The sequence below is a fragment of the Dromiciops gliroides genome, chromosome 2 (assembly GCF_019393635.1).
Source record: "Dromiciops gliroides isolate mDroGli1 chromosome 2, mDroGli1.pri, whole genome shotgun sequence".
NCBI lineage: Eukaryota > Metazoa > Chordata > Mammalia > Microbiotheria > Microbiotheriidae > Dromiciops > Dromiciops gliroides.
The window spans coordinates 470,007,657-470,029,284 of NC_057862.1; the positions used below are offsets into that span (position 1 = coordinate 470,007,657).

At 36.6% G+C, this 21,628-nt stretch overlaps 1 protein-coding gene across 1 annotated transcript in view; it reads right to left on the minus strand.

Annotated features, from left to right (window-relative positions):
• The window catches only part of HADHA (hydroxyacyl-CoA dehydrogenase trifunctional multienzyme complex subunit alpha), a 68,600-nt gene that overhangs the window by 26,762 nt on the left and 20,210 nt on the right, over positions 1–21,628 (minus strand). Inside the window, exons 2-9 of the mRNA XM_043983400.1 lie at positions 12,803–12,844; positions 12,641–12,711; positions 11,224–11,357; positions 9,218–9,356; positions 8,182–8,301; positions 5,867–5,969; positions 4,117–4,239; positions 3,631–3,749 (exon numbers count right to left, since the gene is read on the minus strand). Of these exons, the coding sequence (XP_043839335.1) occupies positions 3,631–3,749; positions 4,117–4,239; positions 5,867–5,969; positions 8,182–8,301; positions 9,218–9,356; positions 11,224–11,357; positions 12,641–12,711; positions 12,803–12,844 (851 nt within the window). The remainder of the gene's footprint in view (positions 1–3,630; positions 3,750–4,116; positions 4,240–5,866; positions 5,970–8,181; positions 8,302–9,217; positions 9,357–11,223; positions 11,358–12,640; positions 12,712–12,802; positions 12,845–21,628) is intronic.

Sequence of the window (21,628 nt, forward strand, 5' to 3'; positions counted from 1 at the left end):
GGTGATTAAAAAAGGATCAGTGTGGCTTCATTCAAAACAGATCATACCAATGGGTAAGTAGTCAAAGGACATGAATAATTCTTAATGGAATTGCAAACTATTCAAAAACACACAAGAGAATATTCAAATTAACTAATAAGAGAAATGTAAATTGTAAAAACTCTATGATTTCACCTCATATCTATCAAATTGGCAGGATGAGAAACTTTTTGGAGCACCAAGAACTGAAAACAAAATAAATGCCCACCAACTAGGAAATGGTTAAACAAACTTGTATATGAACGTAACAGACTTAGTGTTCTCTAAGAAACTACGAAGATTTAGATGAACTGATATAAAGTGAAGTAAACAGAATCAGGAAAAAACACACACGACTACAACAATGTAAATGAAAAGAACCAAAATAAAACAAAACAGACCAAGTTTGGCTCTAAAGAAGAGCTACAAGAATGGACCCTTATGCTTCTTTACAGAGGTGAGAGATTATGTATTGAAGAAGATATCATATGATAGAATAAATTGGTTTTCCCCCCTCCTTTTTTTTGGGGGGGGTGAGGAAATTGGGGTTAAGTGACTTGCCCAGGGTCACACAGCTAGTAAGTGTCAAGTGTCTGAGGCCAAATTTGAATTCAAGTCCTCCTGACTCCAGGGCCAGTACTCTATCCACTGTACCACCTAGCTGCCCCTCCCCCCTCCTTGAAAAAAAATTCTGTTATAATATAAGGGCTGCCCTCTGGGAGCAGGTGGGATATATTGAAAAATGTAACTGATGTGAAAACAAACGCACATATTAACTAAAACACAACCTAGCCTCACTTTCTTTTTTGACAGCATTACTAAACTGATAGATCAGGGGAATGCTGTAAATAGAGTTTACCTATATTTTAACAAAGTAATTCTATGTCAATTTGGCAAGAGGTATTCCATGGAGTGCCAGATATCTGTGCTTGATTCTATGTTATTTAACATTTTTATCAATGACTTGGATAAAGATAGCAATGATATATATATATATATATGGCTAACATATTAGCAGATGACACAAAACTGGGAGAGACAGCTAACACACTGGATAGTGGAGCCAAGATGTAAAAAGATTATGACAGTGTAAAACATTGGGCTATATCTAGTAAGATGAAATTCAATAGTTATTTTAAAGTCTTAAACTTGGGAACAAAAAAATTAACACAAGTATAAGATGGGGGACATGATTAGAGAGCAGTTTGTCTGAAAAAGATCTGTTTTGGCAGATTGAGCTAATGTAAGCTTCGGCTGCATTAAGAGAGGAATAAGGTGAACTCTCCTACACCCTGGACAGACCACATCTGGAGCACAGAGCTCAGTTCTGGGAGCCACAGTTTAGGAGGATGTTGGTAAGTCAGAAAGTATCTAAGTGAAGGCTACCAGAACAGTGAAGATGAGTTCATATCATAAAAGGATGAGCTGAAGGAATCAGGGATGTCTGAGCTAAAGAAGAGAAGATTCAGGGGGATGTAATAAAGCGAGGTGAGTGACACAACACATGATTCCTATGGTCAAGTATTTGAAGGGCTGTAATATAGAAGAGGGATTTAATCTGTTCTGCTTAAACCAAGAGGGCAGAATCAACAGCAATGGATGGAAGTTTGAGGGGGAACTTTAGATTTAATGCTGGGGAACTGTCAACAACTGGAGCTGCCCACTTGTAGAATGGGATACTTTGAGAGGAGGTTAGTTCCCTCTTCCTTGAAGGTTTTCAAGCACAGAGTAGATGACCACTCATTGGGTGTATTATGATGGACATTTCTTCTGGGTTTAACTTGAACCAAATGGATGTTGAAGCCCTTTCCAGGTGTACAATTCTATGTTGATGATCAAAATCTCTGGTCCCATTAATACAGAAGTATGAATTATGTATCCATAAAGGTATTCTTTTAAGTCTGACAAAAAAAAACCCTTTTTTTGACTTTCGTTTCTAAAGATATATAATGCTTAGAGGAAGCTAGATGGTACAATGGATAGAGTGTTGAGCCTGGAGTCAGGAAGACCCAAGTTCAAATGTGGCTGCAGACATTTACTACCTGTGTGATACTAGGCAAGTCACTTAACCCCTGTCTGCCTCAGTTTCTTCAACTGTAATTAGGATAACAATAGCATCTACCTTATAGGGTTGTTGTAAAGCTCAAATAAGATATTTGTAAAAAGGGTTTATAGTACAGGGCCTGACAGATTAGTACATATAGTATAGAATGCTCTATAAAAATGCTTAATCCCTTTCTTCCTAGATGGTCTGATAATAGGCAGGGAAATGGCGATATTTTCCCCCATATCGATACCTTTTTCATACTTCCCTATTTCTGCTGACAGCACCACCATCCTGCCAGTCACTCATGTTCACAACCATTAGTGTCGCCCTTGACTTTCTCCCTTACCCTCATATCCAACTGGTTGCCAAGTCTTGTTGTTGTTCCCTTTATCACCTCTTGCCAATACTACTGAAAAGCCTAACTCTTCTCCCTGCTTCTAGTTTCTACTTTCTCCAGTTCACCTTCAATACTGATACTTGGTACCAATATTCCTAAAACATAGTTCCAATCATGTCACACTCCTAGTCAATGAACTTCAGTGACTTCTTATGATCTCTGTGATTAAGTACAATATTCTCAGCCTGGTATTTGAAATCCTTTACAATACTAACCCCCCCCCACTTGTTCAGTTTTATATCATATCACTACCCTTCTCATTCTTTCTGTCCCAGTAAAAGCAGATTGCAAGGCCTTATCTGTATGTATGGTCTGTTTTCTGTCAGGTGGTCTCCCATTTCTGGAATGTATGTCCTCTTTACCTCTTCTCTTGGAATCCCTAACTTCCTTCTAAGCACAGCTCAGGTGGTATCTATCCCCTTTCCTAATCCCCTCCTCCCCCAATTATTAGTGCTCTTTGCTTCTTGATAATACTTTGTGTTTACTTATCTGGGTACATCAGTGATTCTCAAACTTTTTTTGTTTATGGCACTGCATGAACTTTTTTGTTATGAGGAATCATGTTAAGCTGACAACCCTAGACAAGTGTCTCATGCACATATATGCAATTTGCAAGTGTTAAATTTCAAACAACTTGTGGGCACACCTAGAGAAACTGCTACGATACACAGTCTGAAAACCAATGATGTGCATGTTGTAGATGCCCAGTATTAGACAGCTTCACTGAGGGCTAGGGCTGCTTTGCCTTTGTATCCCCACTAGCTTGTACATCAATGGTGTCAGACTCAAATTAAAAGGGATGTGTATCTGTGGCTATATACTGACTCAGGAAACCTAACATTAACTCCATGTTGTATTGTAGTTTTATTTATTTTGTTAAACATTTCCCAATTACATTTTTTTTTTTTAGTGAGGCAATTGGGGTTAAGTGACTTGCCCAGGGTCACACAGCTAGTAAGTATTATGTGTCTGAGGCCAGATTTGAACTCAGGTACTCCTGATTCCAGGGCCGGTGCTCTATCTACTGCGCCACCTAGCTGCCCCACCCAATTACATTTTAATCTGGTTTTGGCTAAACTGAGGAGGCCAAGTCTAACACTTCAATTACACATAGTAGCATTTAATAAATAAATAAAGTGAAACAGAAATGTAAGGATAAGAAACTCACATCAATTATTTTCAGAGGAGCCGGATAAAGACCTTTGGTTTGTTTCTGTACCTTTTCTTCAACTTTTTTATAGATCAGTTGTCTCACAAATGGAAAACTCATGGCGTATGCTGTTAACTCTGCAAGGAAAAATGTTTTCAGACACTGACTGGGAAGAACCACACCTCCTTCACAGTTTTTTTTGTAACCTCTATTAAATGATCTGGTTTTCACAGTTCAGAACAACTTTTTTTGTTGTTTTTTAACACTGCAGTTCATATCTACCCTTAAACTTAACTTAAAGTAAAAGGAGTAAGGCACATAATGTGACTCCAAAATTAAGTTTTTACTTCCCTTAAATTTTGTACTAATAGGAAGTGAAAACCACTCCTCAAGGACTTCACTGATTACTACTGCATAGATTCTTCCATGCCAAAACGGTAGATGTTCATACTCGGGGCCCAGGGTAGCAACTCTGATTGTGACTTCTCTAACAGATATACTCACTCTCAACCAGCCCCTTTTGCCTCTTTCCAGAGATCTTCTTATCAGCTAGTTCTTTTGCAAAGGTGATTGCTACTTCTTCTAGGTATTCAACTGTTCGTTCTTCTGGTAGTTTCAAACCTGGTCCTGAAAACATTGATATAACAAGTAAACATAAACCAGTGCAGGCAAGAAAATGACAGATCAAATCTTGGAAGGAGGATAATTTTTAGCAATCTTATTTGAAGCCTATATAGATAAGATGAAAAAGTCACAGGTTGTTTTAATACATGTATCAAGTATATCAATAGTGTACTCTGCTTTAAGTCAACTCTCCCATTTTCCCCCTTTTAGGTAGCAGTGAAACACCTCTAACAGGAAGAGGATCCAAAAAAGTTACATGAACAAAAGGGAAATGAAAGGAGTCCAAATCTACTCACACCAGATAAAGTTCAAACTACTCAACCTGACTGACAGTCAATACCCTCTACAACCTGGCTTTATTTATTTCACCTTTCCAGATTTATCTATTCCCTTCCACACACTCTATGCTCCAGATAAACTAGAATACTCTGTTACCTATACACCCTTGATCTCCCACCATTCTCTGTTCATAATGTTCCTTTTTCCTGAATAACCTCCCTCTTCTGCAGTTAAATTCCTACCCATCCTTTTAAAACAAACATCATCTTGTCTTTTAAGCTATTTGCAATCCCCTACTGAACAACGACTTTCTCCAAGACTTATGTTTTTGTTGCAACTCCTTAATGCATTTATAATGTAATATTATATTGTTATTGTATTATAAGTCACGTGCATTTGTTTCATCCCCTACTTTACTGGAAACTTGATGATGGCAGGGACTATGTCTTATCTCAACCTTTTGTATTCCCTAGGACAGTGCACTGAAGGTTGCAGGTAGTTAATAAACATCCATTGAAAACTGATAATGAAACACTCTTCTCTCAGTAGAGAGGTAGGAGACTATGGAATGCAAAATATGGTATATACTATTAGACACAGTCACCAGGTCAGCTGGTTTTGCTAAGCATTTTTGTTTTTCTTTAAGGAAGTATTTTATGGAGGACAATTTCAAAGGGAAATAACTTTGGTAGAAAAACAAAAGGCAATGACAAAATCTAAGAACTAAAATAAAATGTTAACTCTATGAATGCTGAAGTAATGGAAGTTACCAAAGGCACCTGACCTTCTATGAAAGACTTGTGGACAAATGCTGATTCTATTTCTATTCTACTTCTATTACAGTGAATTTGTGAAAAAAGTTAGAAGATGAGACTGGATTCCTGGAAACAAACACGTTGACACTAGCAAGATAGAAGAACTATGAAAAGCAACTTGAAAAACACTGAAGCACAATAGTTTGGATCAAAACAGTCAAACAGCCCCCAGAAGCATCAACAGGTTGAGAACATAACTGTATTATAGAACAGCACAATCAATGATATTCTAATGACAAGAAAAGTTCTGATTTTCTATTTAAGGAGGCAGAGAAGTGTTCAATGTATCATCAGAAAGATTTGAACCCAGAATGATTAAAATAATAAAATTCTGAGCTTAAAAGAGTAATTCCCATACCAGTGAAATAACCTTGCTCTCCAAAATGGCTCATTCTCTGAAGAGTACAGATGGGGCTTTTCAATATTAACAAAAGAAAGGATTCCCTAGGGCAGAGAAAACTAGCAGAGGGCTTACTCCTAGGCTTGTTGACAATTAAGCACATACAGCATGTCTTTGGGATATTCTGAACTCTTACCCAGTGGCTCTACCAGCTGGTCAACTAGACCCATTTTCTTTGCTCTGTCTGCACGAATGTTTCTGCCAGTCAGCATCATGTCAAAGGCAGCAGGAATCCCAACCTAACAAGCAAGTAAGAGTCAGGGAGCATAGATAAACAATGCTGACAATTTTATTCTGAAAAGAAGCTGATCCTTGCTATTAATCAAGATAGATTTTATGTTGCTTTAACGACAATTTAGAACCAATACTTTCTATTGTATTTGACCTATGTTATATTGACAAGTGGTTAAATTGTTAAGTTCTTCCGAAGACATTAATTGGAGCCAAACTTCTTTCTTCAGCTCTTAATTTAAAACATAGTAAGTCAACAAAGGGAATTTCAGAATTATGACATCAATAGATTGGGAACTCATCTAAAATATTGCCTAAAACATTAGTAATGGGAATTCGGGTCCCTGTTTTATCAACTTATAACATTGAAATTTCCAAATTGAGTTCCTTCTAGCTCTTAATATATGGTCCCTCAATGATGATTCCCAATGGAGAACATTCTGGAAGATTACACAGTGGCCTGGATAACTGAAGCTGGATAAAAATCACTAGCATATTCCAGATCAGAGGTCATTAAAGGGGATGCCAGAGGAATGCTCTCTTTTAGAAAGCATTCCCAATTGTAACAACTGGAGTGATGCTACCTGCTGGAGAGTTACTGTAGGAAAGCTCTGCCATGAGGAAAAGGTGTCTGAGGGCAAGCCATGTGGTTTGGGAGGTCAGTTCCTTGGCGTCAGGAAGTGACATTTGCTCGTGGGTACTGTCTATCAAAGCTACCAGCCAATTAGCTTGAAGCTATGTGTGTTTGAGGACAGGCTGTTTTGGTTTTTGACAAAAGGCTTCTGGGAGGGGGGCAGCTAGGCGGCGAAGTGGATAAAACACCAGTCCTGGATTCAGGAGGACTTGAGTTCAAATCTGGCCTCAGACACTTAACACTTACTAGCTGTGTGACCCTGGGCACGTCACTTAACCCTCATTGCCCCACAAAAACAAAAACAAAAACAAAACAAAAATGCTTCTGGGAGGAAGAAGGAACGTTGAAAGAAGGTTGATCGCCCCCGATCCTAATACTCTTTAAGTCTAAACTCTTGCTAAAGCTCCTAATTTATTGGCGACCACTCATTAGATATTTTAGACAGCATAGCTAGATAGCAACTTTACACAATGGTGAAGTATTGTTTAATGAATAAAAATTTAATGTGCTACTGTAAGAATGTACATAAAACATGATATTAAAAAGTCACTTAACAGAACAGGGCAGCTAGGTGGCGCAGTGGATAGAGCACCAGCCCTGGATTCAGGAGTACCTGAGTTCAAATGCAGCGTCAGACACTTAACACTTACTAGCTGTGTGACCCTGGGCAAGTCACTTAACCCCAATTGCCTCACTAAAAAAAAAAAATCACTTAAGTCTGATTAATTGTAATGTCAAGCTCCTTCTCAGGAAAGAGATGATAAAATAAATACACTTTAATCCTCTTGATAGAAAGGTAAAGCACTACAAATGTGGTATGGAATGCTGTATATACTATCATGTGTGGTCACTTTTCAGTTGGTTCTGTTTTTTTGTTGCTGTTATAAGGGAGAGTTTCAGGAGGACATTTAGGAGGGCTGTGGGGTAAAAACAAAAGGTGTGAGTAATAAGTCACCAAACTCCAATTTATAGCTCACTTAGTTGAAATGTATCTCTTTGGTATGGAAGTAACAGCTATAATAAGGAAAAGGATGGCAATCATTCTCTATGTTATATGGATAATATGTAACAACAGCCTTATACCAGAATGCTCACAGGTAAATCACATTTAAATCCTCAACTCTTATTTATTTCACCTCTCTGTTAAATATTTTGGAACATGGTCTCAGTCACTCTCTTGTGTATGCGACTCCCACAATAGTTTGGGCTTCCTGACACTAAGCCTCCTTTCCACATGCTACCTGCTGGGGGATCTGTATCCCTTAGGAGATGATTTGCAGACAGGAATGTTTGCCACCAGCTTTAACTGCAACACCTCTCCCACCCCCAATGGGCCAGCCTTTAAACAATCTGTAGAACACAGCAATTAGACCAAGCTTAGAGACGGAATTTTTATAATAAAATCATACCTAATGATTGAGTTAAGCAACAATCGTGTAAAATACAGTTTAGAGTATGATAGATTAGACCTGACTAAGAATAATTCATCCATATATACCCAGGGAAGCTTTTAACTTCAAATTTTTTAACAGGGGGAAATGTGCCAGATAGGTACATGACTTTGGTTTGTGAGGATCTTAACTTACCATCTTTGGGAGTCTTTGAGTGCCTCCTGCTCCCGGCAACAATCCCAGTAACACTTCAGGGGTCCCCAATACTGTTTTTTTGTCTTTTGTTGCTATTCTGAATTGACATGCAATGGCAAGCTTCAAATACAGGAAAGAAAGGAGTTAGAAAATATGTCAACTGAGGTGGGGCTCTCAAAACTCTTTCAGGCAGGAACATGACAACATCATCAAGTGTAGGATCTTTAGTCTGGCATTCAAGGCTTTCTAAAACAGATCTTTCAAATCCATTACCCCCCCCCCCACACACACACACATTATTCCCCTATAAGACACCTCTACTAGAAATTATTATATATGTAGGGTTACTCATTGCTCAAATCTTCCTCATTCCTGTTTTTGCCCAGGCTGTGCTCTCTCCCTAGAAGACCCTGTCTATTCTTGTAAGGCTAGCCAAATTCTATCTTCAAGGACCAATGAAAGCCTTACTTATTCCATGAATTATTCCTTTCTACTCAAGCCCTTCGTGGACTCTCCCCTCATATCAATTCCACGAGTATTTATTACATGCAATTGTCACATATCACTTAGTCATATACTTCCTTGTATTGTTCTCTACATAGTTTGCTTCTTCAACTAAATGGTAAACTCTTTAAGGTCAAAGATATCATATCTCTATATCCTTAAGCATAGTACTACACAAAGAATAAGTGGTCAATGAATTCATTAGATTATAAAATATTAGAGCAAGACATCTTAAGAGATAATCTAGCACCCAATTCCCTTATTTTACTGATGAGAAAAACTGAAGCCCAAAGAGCTTATGTGATTTGTCCAAGGTTACACAGTGAATTAGTAACAAGGCTGAGACCAGAACCACTGTAAAAACTGAACAAAACTCCCTCCCCATTCAGCTGTTTCATTATCTGTATATTTAAAGACTAAGTGGTTGCAATTTCTTTGAATCCATTACCTACCCTAACTATATGTTACCAGTAGGTCTCATCCTCCCTCCACTATTTTATAAAGTTTTAGTAACTTTGGCATGAAATTGTACCTCAAGTCCTCCTCCCAGGCAGGCCCCACTGATGGCAGCCACAATAGGTTTTGGAGATTTCTCAAGTTTCGCAAACATTTGTTGTCCATCTTGTGATAATTGTGTTACCTCCTTAGCGGTCTTGCAAGCAGATATCATGCTGTAGTGTACAGGAATGTGTAAAAATAAAATCTTTGACTCCTTTATTGGTTTTCTCTTCATTAACATATACCACTCTTTCATCACACCATGACTTCTTTTTTTTTTTTTTGGTGAGGCAATTGGGGTTAAGTGACTTGCCCAGAGTCACACAGCTAGTAAGTGTCTGAGGCCGGATTTGAACTCAGGTACTCCTGAATCCAGGGCCGGTGCTTATCCACTGTGCCATCTAACTGCCCCAACACCATGACTTTTGGTAATGAATCTTTCTTTGCTCACATCTTGAGCATTTATATCTATAAACAATGGGAATAAACATTGGAAAGTTTTAGAAAGATAGCCCCACTAATACACTGCATCCTGGAAAGCAATTAGGAATACTAAGAAACTGTTTAAAATGCTGATACCCTCTGACCCAGACATCCAAATACTATTCTAAAGATGTCAAAGACAGAAATATCCATATATACCAAGATATTTATAGCAGCACTTTTTGTAGTAACAAGGAATTGGAAACAAAGTAGGTGCCAACAGGGTAATGGCTAAATAAATTGTGGTTCATGAATTTCATGGACTATTACTGTGCTGTAAAAAACAATGGGAGGGGGCAGCTAGATGGCGCAGTGGATAAAGCACTGGCCCTGGATTCAGGAGGACCTGAGTTCAAATCTGGCCTCAGACACTTAACACTTACTAGCTGTGTGACCCTGGGCAAGTCACTTAACCCCAATTGCCTCACCAAAAAAAAAAAAAAAAAGCTACAAAAAACAATGGGGGCAGCTAGGTGGCACAGTGGATAGAGCACCAGCCCTGGAGTCAGGAGTACCTGAGTTCAAATGTGGCCTCAGACACTTAACACTTACTAGCTGTGTGACCCTGGGCAAGTCACTTAACCCCAATTGCCTCACTAAAAAAAACAAAAACAAAAACAAACAAAACAACAACAACAACAACAACAAAACCCCAATGAATATGAAGAACGTAGAGAAGCATGGAAAAACTTACATGAACTGATGGAAAGTGAAATAAATGGAACCAGGAAAATAACAACAATAATAACAACAATGTAAATGGAAAGAAAACATGAACAAAACAATTATAATGACCAAAGTGGGGCCCAAAGAAGAGACATGGGAATGTAGCTCCCCATTCTTCACAGAGCTGGGGGGACTATGTATATAAAACACTGCATGGCAGTTTTCATGTTTTGGTTTACTTCGCTGAACTGTTTTTCCTCCTCTTTTAAATTCTTTGTTACTTTTCTGTTTCATGTTGGTAAGTAGACTACAACATAAGACAAATGAGGGACTCGGGCAAACAGGAATAAAAACTGTCTTCAAAGAAATGTATGTTAGGAAGAGAAGACAGATAGGTTACATGGAAAGAAGAGGTGACAGGTAGACATCCAGTGTTTTACTGGTATTCTCACAATGTCAGGAGAAAGAAGGAAAGGCTTTCCTTTCTTACCAGGACAGAGAAGAATAACAGCAAGACAGACCCTTGGAGGCCAACTTATGGGAGAACAATGGCAAAAATTATGCAGGATGGGCAGGAATGAATGGATCTGTATCGTTGGAAGGAACTCTCCAATTAATTAAGTCACAGATTCATTTAAGTTGAGTATTTTTTATTTCATGTTATGAAGAATTGTTCTCTGGGAGTGGGAGGGAATTTCTTGTATAAAGGGAAACATAACTGATGTAAAATCAAGATATAAAAATTATTTAAAAAGGGAATCATAGGTTTTCTATCCACTTTATTTTTAATAACACCTATATACACTTTCTCTCTCTCGTGTATGTGAGCACATGCGCCCCCCCACCCCGCCCCCCACTCCCATCCTCCACTAGCTGAAATGACACACTTACTTGATATCAGCACCAGAAATAAAGCAGCCTGGCTTTGTAGAGATAATGACAGCACTTCTGATTGCATCACTAGCCCATATTTCATTCATCACTTGTATAAAATCTGAATGCAACTCTTTATTCAAAGTGTTTACCTGCCAAGTAATAATAATGAATAACAATAATAATAAATAGCCAACATTTATAAAATGTTTTCTGATTATCACAACCAGGAGGTAGATAATATAGGTATTTTTATATCCTTTTTTTTTAACAGATGAAGAAATAAGCAGAAAGGGTAAGTGATCTGTCCAAGGTGACAAACTCTACTACATTAACAGATAATCTTTTATTTCCAATTTCAACATAATTTCCATTATATTACAGATGTCTCAGATCTAACAAGATCAAGGTTTAATCCAAAGTGAGATAACACTTTTATGACAGGAGAGGCAAAGAAAAAACCACTATATATTTTGGAAAAGGGAAACAGAATGCTCTTTCTCTAAACACATTGCTTATATATAAAATCAAAAAGCTTTCTGCATTAGTTTATACACTTTTCTTAAAGGCAAATTATTAGTTCTCTCTCTTTAAAAACTGGCATAGCCAAAGATGGAATTGAGTATTATATTTAAGGAGCTTGGTCCACAAGGCAATATCAAGATACATTTGAGGGTCAAAGAGAATAGGGCAAATTGTGGGTAACTGAAAGCTAAAGGGTAGCTATTTATTGTTTTACTTGATTGCATATATCAACTGCCTCAGTTCAGTATCTTGCATTGCCTAGGATGCTATCAAATTTCAGAAATATTAAGCATTGAATCAGCTGTCCTTTGTAGAATTAATGAAATATGCTTTGCTGGAATTTGGAGAGAAAAGGTTCTAGTCAGTAGAAAACAATACCTAATAGAGAAGCTATAATGTGTTACTGATCTTTTGAAATATACAAGGGCTGGGCACATTTAACCCAACTTGATTAGTGTAAATGATAATTTATGTCAAAATGATAACATTTTTAACTATAAGGTATCTTTAGGAAAGTAACCTGCTTTCAATTTCTTTTAATCATCCTTCTGGGGAAGGGCTGGTAAATATTTTAAACCAATTCAAACTAAAAAAGTTCATTTCTCTCTTCTGCCAGGTACCAGAAGGCTGGTCTCACTGTGTCCTTGAAATTAAACTGACACTGAAAGTCAGATGAAAGGAATGCAAGGACAGGATTTCTGCTTCTGACTGCTCTCCTTGGGCAACCTGTTAAAAGTCAATATAGGTTAACCTTCAGGATTAAGAGTCTATTTGTTATGATATCTAATTACTATCAGATCATGTATTATTTTCCATGACACGCCTTTATAGTATACAGAGCCCAGAGTAATTTATAAATATACCACTAATGATGAAAAGCACAGGATTCTTAAACAAATTAAATAAATACCTTTGAATTGGGTGAGTTAAGTCGTACAACTGCCACATCTCCTTTGACTGCATAGTTAACATGGGTCCTGGCTAAAAGAAGATTGAAGATTTATTTGCAAATAATACTATTACTAAACCAATTGAAAAACATGAAGTATTTCTATTAAGGCTATAAACTTACTTAACACCGCAGCGGACTGGGCAAAGTTCCGGCAGGTATAACCTATTGAAAACAAGATGTCAAAATGAAACCCTTTGAAAAAAGGGGGAAATGTTTGTGTTTACAGATAGTAGCTAGAAGGTAGATCAAAAGTACATAGATTTTTTAAAAAGTACATAGATAGGTAGGTTCATCAAAGCTAATTAAGTTTTCTTGGTTACAGTTGCATCCACTGGCAAATCTTATGACTTGGCAGTTGAAATGAATGTTAATCTTTTGGTATCAAGTAGTTGGTCCTGAGTGTGTAATCTCTCACAGCGGCAAAAAAAAAAAAAAAATTCTGACTATGCCTTAGTCATGTGTTTACCTATTCATATGATGTGAAAGGTTATCTCAAACGGCAATATATCTACAATTAAACAAAACATTTTATACCTCAAAATTTGTTTTATTGTAAATAATTTAATATCTTCAAATACCCAAATATTCAAAAATAGTGTAAATCTCCAAATAAGACCTTAAAATGGAAACAATTCCAATTTGATAATAAATCAATTTTCACAAAACACTAACCAATTTTTTTTTGGGTGGGGCAATGGGGGTTAAGTGACTTGCCCAGGGTCACACAGCTAGTAAGTGTCAAGTGTCTGAGGTTGGATTTGAACTCAGGTACTCCTGAATCCAGGGCCGGTGCTTTATCCACTGTGCCACCTAGCCTCCCCACCACTAACCAATTTTTTTCGGCACCACATTTTGTTCTCTTCACTTAAACCATTTTGTGGCCTTTTAAAAATATGGTTGTGGTCAAAGTGGCTTCTTTTGACTTTATTTTACATCATTTCCCATATATCTATTCTTCATGTCTGCTATTTTAATAACAGTATAATAATATATTCTATGATATTAACATACAATCATTACTGAACTATTCTCCCAATTAATGAAATAGTTTCTACTTTTTTGCTATTATGAGTATTTCTGCAAACATAGGTCTTCTCTATCTTTTAAAAAATATTTCCACCAATTACATGTAAAAATAATTTTCAACATTCTGTTTAAAAAACTTGAGTTCCAAATTCTTTACCTCTCTCTTTACCTTACTGTCTCAGGAGGGAAACAATTTGATATTGGTTATACATGTACAATCACGTAAAATATATTTCCATATTAGTCATTTTGTGGAAGAAAACTTGAACAACAAAAAGTTTGGTCTGTATTCAGACTCCATAAGTTTTTTTCTCTAGCAGTGGATAGCATTTTTCATCATGAATCCACTGGAGTTGTCATTGTACTGCTGAGAATAGCCAAGTCATTCAAAGTTGTTCATTGTACAATATTGCTGTTCCTGTGTATAATGTTCTCCTGGTTCTGCTCACTGCACTCTGCATCAGTTCATGTAAGTCCAGGTATTTCTGAAAGCATCCTGCCCATCATTTCTTATAGCACAATAGTATGACATCACAACCATATACCACAACTTTTGTTCAGCCATTTCCCAAATGTTGGGCATCCCTTCCATTTCCAATTCTTTGCCACCACAAAAAGCGCTGCTGCAAATATTTTTGTATAATTAGGTCCCCCCCTTTTGGGGGGGATCTCTTTGGGATACTGACCCAGTAGTGATATTGCTTGATTAAAGGGTATGTAGTTTTCTAGCCCTGTGGGCATAGTTCCAATTTGCCTCCAGAATGGCTGGATCAGTGAACAACTTCACCAATAATGCATTAATATCCCAATTCTTCCACATTTCCTCCAACATGTCATTTTACTTTTCTGTCATAGTAGCCAATCTGCTAAGTGTAAGGGGATACCTAAAGTTGTTCTAATTTGCATTTCTCTAATCAATAGTTATTTAGAGTATTTTTTCATATTAGCTTTGATTTTTCTCATCTGAAAACTTCCCGTTCATATTATTTGACCACTTATCAACAGGAAAATGACTCGTATTCTTATAAATTTGACTCAGTTCTCTATATATTTGAAAAATAAAGCCTTTATCATAAATACTTGCTGGAAAAAATTTTCCCCAGCTTTATGCTTTCCTTCTAATATTGGCTGCATTTATCTTGTTTGTGCAAAACCTTTTTAATATAATCAAAACTATCCATTTTGCATTTCATAATGCTCTATCTCTTGTTTGGTCCTAAATTCTTCCCTTACCTATAGATCTGACAGGTACAATTCCATGCTCTCCTAATTTGCTTTCGGTGTCACCCTTTATGTCTAAATCATATACTGATTTTGACCTTATATGGTATATGGTGTGAAATGTTTGTCTATACATAGTTTTCACCACACTATTTTCTAGTTTTCCCAGCATTTTTTGTCAGATGGTGAGTTCTTGTCTCAAAAGCTTGGATCTTTGGGTTTATCAAACAATGAATTACTATAGTTATTTACTACTATGTATTGTATACATAATCTCTTCCACTGATTCACCACTCTATTTCTTAGCAGGATTGTTTTGATGATTACCACTTTATAATACAGTTTGAGATCTGGTACAGTTAGGCTACTTTCACTTTTTCCCTATTGATTCCCTTGATATTCTTAACCTTTTGTTCTTCCAGATGAATTGTTATTTTTTTCTAGCTCTATAAAATAAATTTTTAGTAGTTTGATTGGTATGGCACTGAAAAATAGATTAATTTAGATAGAATTGTCATTTTTATTATATTAGCTTGACCTACCCATAAGCAATTAATATTTTTCCAATTGTTTACATCTGACTACTTGTGTGAAAAGTGTTTTGTAACTGTGTTCAAAGTTCTTTGGTTTGTCTTGGCAGGTAGACTCCTAAGTATTTTATAATGTCTACCATACTTAACTTTAAATATTATCTTTAGGGAATATTCTCATACCTAGGATTGTTGGATCAAAGGGAATGATCATTTTAGTAACTCCTAATATTACCAGGCTGTTCTCCAAAAGTACAAGCCAAATCTATAATTCTACCAACAATGTAACAGCAGGTCTGTTTCCCTGAACCCAAGATATTTAATTTTTTGAAATGAAATTTTGTTGATTTTTTGCTGTTTACATCACCAAAATTTCTCTCAGTATCTCTTTCCCTTTACCTCCTAGGAAACCATTCCATATAATAAACAATATTTTTTAAAGTAATAAACATTTTTATTTATAGTTTTGGGTTCCAATTTTAATCCTTCCTTCCCTCCCTGACCTCCCTCCTCCCTGAGACAGTAAGCAGATACAGGTTATACATGTATTATTATGTAAAACATTTACATATTAGTTATTTTGTATAAGAAAACTTGAAAAAATAGAAAAAAAACTTGAATAAGAGAAAAAATGAAAGAAAGTAAAAAACAGCATGCTTCAGTCTCTGCTCCATCAATATCAGTTCTTTCTTTGGAAGTAGATAGTATGTTTCATCAATAGTCCTTTGGGATTGTCTTGGACCACTGTATTGTTGAGAATAGTTAAGTCTTTCACAGTTCTTCATTAAACAATATTGCTGTTTCTGTGTACAATGTTCCCCTGGTTCTGCTCTCTTCACTATACATCAGTTCATACAGGTCCTTCCAGGCCTTTCTGAAATCATCCTGCTTGTCATTTCTTATAGCACAATAATATTCCATCACCATCATAGACCACTGCTTGTTTAGTCATTCCCCAATTGATGGGCATTCCTTTGATTTCCAATTCTTAGCCACCACAAAAAGAGCTGCTATAAATAAATATTTTTGTACAAATAGGAGTTTTTCTCTTTTGGGGGATGTCTTTGGGATATAAAGCTAGCAGTGTATTGCTGGATCAAAGGTTGTGCACGGTTCTATAGCCCTTTGCGCATAGTTTCAAATTGCTCTCCAGAATGTTTGGATCTTTTCACAACTCCACTAACAGTGGATTAGTGTCTCATCTAATAAAAATATTTTTAAAGAAATAAGAAAAATGGCAAAAGAAAAAAAGATATCAATTAATACACTGAAAAAGTATGAACATATATGCAATTCATTATACCTGGGTACCTCATTCCTCTGCAAAGGAGTGGGATGAGGTATCCTCTCACATTTCTTCTTTGGAGTTATGCTTGTTCTTTAGAATTTTGCAAAATTCACTTCTGATAGATTTGTAGCTGTCCTTCCAACTTACTTCATTATAGTCATTGTGTATATTGTTTTCTTGGCTCTGCTTACATCACTCTGCATGTGAAAAATTTTCAATGCTTCTTTATATTCATCATATTCTTCATCTCTTATAGCACAGAAATATTCCATTACATACACATGCCACAATTTGTTCAGCTATTTCCTAACCAATGGAAACTTATTTTGTTTCCAATTCTTTGCTACCATAAAAAAGTGTTGCTTTAAATATTTTGATGTATATGGAGACTTTCTTATCAACGATCTCATTGAGGTATAAAGCCTAATATCTTTAGTCACTTTATTTACATAATTCCAAATTGTCTTCCAAAATGATTATATTGATTCACTGTTCCCCAGTGTGCCTATCTTCTCACAATCCCTTTAACATTAACTATTTCAAACTTTTCTCACTTTACCAATTTACAGGATGTGAAATAAAACCTCTGGGTTGTTTAGATTTAAATTTTCCTTATTATTAGTGATTCTGAACATTTTTTACACAACTGTTTTTGGGAACCGGTCACATTCTTGGACCACTTTATTAGGGAAGGCCTTTGGTTTTATTACATGTATCTACTAGTAGCCTATATATCTTAGATGCCACGCTCTCGACCTGAGAATCATGATGTAAAAAAATGGTTTTTTTTTCTACTGGACTGATTCCTGTCTTATGCTAGTCACATCAATTTTGTGGTATAGCTTTTCAGTTCCATGTAACCAAAGTTATCTACTTTATCTTTTGTAATTGCCTTTGTCTCTTGTTTGGTTAAGAATATATCTCCTTCCCATAGTTTGTGCAAGGTATATTATGTGCTTCTCTTCTATTTTTTTTCTATTGGTTCAATCTTTAATATTAAAGTCATGTGTCCATTTAGAATTTATCATAGAATATAGTGCAAGATGTTGGTCCTAAGCCTAATTTCTGCCAAACTGTTTTCCAGTTTTCACATCAGCTATCAAATATGGGTGATTTTGTAAATATTCTTTATTTCTCCAAAGGAATTCTGTTGTACTTTTATTGAGTTCTGTAAAAAATCTTTTTGGTAGTTAAATCTGTAAATTAACTTTTGTAGTCCTGAAATTTTTAGTATATGTGCATGACACAAGCAAGAGCACAGAAAATTTCCACAGTTACATCAGTTGTTTTTAATTTTAAAGAGGCATTTTGTAATTTAATCTATACAAATATTTAGTGTGCTTTGGTAGATTCATCCTAGATTATTTTATGCATTTTGTAGTTCTTTAGAACAAGTTTCCCCTTCCTATCATTGCTTCTTGGATTGTTATTATATAGAAATGCTGTTGATTTTTATAGATTTATTTTGTAGCCTTTACTTTGGTAAGCCTCAATTAGAGTCTTTGCTGATTCCCTAGGATTTTCTAAAGAAACCATCATTTCATCAGCAAATAGGAATAGTTTTATTTCCTCTTTGCTTATCTTTACTCCTTTAATTTCTTTCTCATCTTATTGCTATTGCCAGAATTTCCAGAAATATGTCAAATAGTAGCAAGGAAAATGAGCATTCTTGCTTTACCCCTGTATTTATTGGGAAAACTTGTACTGTATCCCCATTGCATATGATATTTGCTCTTAGTTTCGATAAAATATTTCTTTATGATATTAAAAAAAAAGGTTCCTCTATGCCAATACTTTGTAGGGTTGGTGGTTTTTTAAAAAAAGTATAAATGAGTATTACACTTTTTCAAAGTTTGAAATAATCATGTGATTTGGGATGCTTTTGTATTAAATGATTATATTGATTGTTGAACCATCCTTGCAACCTTGGTATAAATCCAACTTGATTAGAATGAATTATTTCTTGTATGAATTGTTATAGTCTGACATTTAAAAATTTATATTCATGGATAATAAATGTTTATAGTTCTAGTTCTTTGCTTTATGTTTTCCCTGGTTTTGGTATTAGAATTATATTAGTCTCATAAAAGAATCTGGTAAAATGCGCTTTCTCAATTTTTGAGAATAATTTGTATAATATCGGTAGTAACTTCTTTAAAGTTTCATAGAATTCTGTGAATTCTCACAAGTGAGACTGGATTATTTAAAACTATTTGTATTTTCTGTTATTTTGAGGTATTTTGTATTTTTGAAAATAGTTCTCTCTCTTGTGTTCTCAGTTTTATATATTTATATAGCTGTTGATTCTGATAATTATTTTTTCTGGTTTTGTTGTGATTTCATCTTATTGAGTTTTTTAAATAAAAATTCATTTTCTCTCTCTTTTTGGGGGGGTGGGCAGAGCAATGGGGGTTAAATGATTTGCCCAGGGTCACACAGCTATTAAGTGTCTAGTGTTTGAATTAAGTCTTTGAGCCAATTCTGATGAGTGTTAGGCTCATTTACTGCCCAGATTAAATCCAGTTGGGTGTGTGTGTTAATCCCTCTTTGAAGCAACTCTGATGAGTTTAAGGTCTTTGAGCCTTTTCTGATGAGTGTAAAATTCATTTACTGCCCTGCTCCTCCCCCATCTATTTCCCCACTCCACAAGTCTTTTCCTGTTTCTTTCATGTAGGATTTCACCTCTGCCCTTCCCCCTCCCCCAGTTCATTCCCCTCACCCCTCAATTTAACCCTAAAGATGTCATCATGGGGCAGCTAGGTGACGCAGTGGACAAAGCATTCACCCTGGACCCAGGGGAATCCCAGCCAAAACCCGGCCTCAGACACAAGATGGTCACCCACTCCACTACCCCAAGTATGTCCCCTAACTCCACTGTTTTATGGTTCTCTAGGGTCCTTTATTTGAAAGTCAAATTTGCCATTCAGTTCAGGTCTTTGTATCACAAATACCTGAAAGTCCTCTTTTCATTAAAGTCCCATTTTTTCCTCTGAAAGATTATGCTCAGTTTTGCTGGATAGGTGATTCTTGGTTGTAATCCCAATTCCTTTGCCCTCTGGAATATCATATTCCATGACCTCTGGTCCTTTAATGTAGAATCTGCTAGATCTTGTGCTATCCTGACTGGGGCTCCACAGTACTTGAATTCTTTCTTTTTGGCAGCTTGCAATATTTTCTCCTTGACCTGAGAGCTCTGGAATTTGGCTATAATATTCCTAGGAGTTTTCCTTCTGGGATCTCTTTCTGGAGGTGATCGGTGGATTCTTTCAATTTCTATTTTAGCTCCTTCTGGAATTTCAGGGCAATTTTCCCTAAGAATATCTTGGAATATGATGTCTAAGCTCTTTCCTTGATCATGGTTTTTAGGTAGACCAATAATTTTCAAATTATCTCTCCTGGATCTATTTTCCAGGTCAGCAGTTTTTCCCAGAAGATATTTCACATTGCCCTCTATTTTTTTATTCATTTGGATTTGCTTTATTGTGTCTTGGTTTCTCATAAAGTCACTAGCTTCCATTTGTTCAATCCTAATTCTTAGGCAATTATTTTCATCAGAGAGCTTTTGTACCTCCTTTTCCATTGGCCAATTTGACTTTTCAAGCTGTTGACTTTTTTCTCATGTCTTTCCTGCATCGCCCTCATTTATCTTTCTATTTTTTTCCTCTACCTCTCTAACTTTATCTTCAAAGTCCTTTTTGAGTGCCTCTATGGCCTGAGACCAGTTCATATTTTTCTTGGAAGCTTTAGATATAGGGGCCCTGATGTTGACATCTTCCTCTGAGGGTGCACCTCAATCTTCCTTGTTACTGAAGAAAACTTTCTATGGTCCTCACCTTTCTCTGTCGGCTCATCTTGCCTTTCTTTTACTTGACTTTTAGCTCCTAAAAGTGGAGCACAGTTTCTAGGCTGCAGTATCCCAAGCTTCAGAAGTCCCAGGTGGTATGATTTAAGGAGGATCAGGCTCTTCACTCACCTGGCCTGTTCCATGGTCCTTAGATGACCCCAGACCAACTTGCTAATCAACCAGCTTTGTGTGTTGTGGTTGTCAGCTCTGATGAGCCTGTGCCCCTCCCCCACCTGGGCCACTGCTACTCAAGCCTACCTCCTGGTTCCCAGCAGGGGTGAAAAACTCAAGTTCTGCCTCAGCACCAGCATAGATCCCTGTAGTCTCCCCCCTGCCAAAGGCTCAGCCCTTTCACCGGACTGTGAGCTTAGTTGCAGACAATACTGGCGCTTCAGCTGATTCAGGGGCTCTGGGGGTCTCCTTCTCTGCTGAGGCCTTCCTGGGACTGGATCTCTGTCAGGGTGACTGTGGGATTGGTCCACTCCTGTCTTAGCACAGTAGCTCCCTCCTTCTGACCTTCCAAGCTGTCCTTGGTTGGAAGATGATTTCAGCACATTCTGCTCTAAGCATTGTCCTATGACATTATTTGGATGTTTTTTGAAGAGATCATGTCATGAGTTTGAGAGCTCACTGCCTTTCCTCCACCATCTTGGCTCCCAAGTGTCAAGTGTTTCAGACCGGATTTGAACTCAGGTCTTCCCAAATCCAGGGCCAGTGCTTTATCCACTGTGCCACCTCACTGTCCCCCTTTTCTTTTTAATCAGGTTGGAGGTACATTCTTTCTCCATCACTTCTATGTAAGTTCCACTTTTACCCTTTTCTTCTTGGGTATCCTTAGAAAGAAATCTATCAAATGGTACCTCTGTTGTTATTTTTAACCCTATACATGTCTTTCTTTTTCTAGTTTTTTTTTTCTTAAGTAATTTATTTGTCCTTCCTTTGGTTGTATTTGTTAGACTTTCTTGTATTTCTGTTGCCTGGGGTGTTTGCAAAGCAAATAATCTGCTCAATAAATTTTTTTTTGTACGAATTATTAA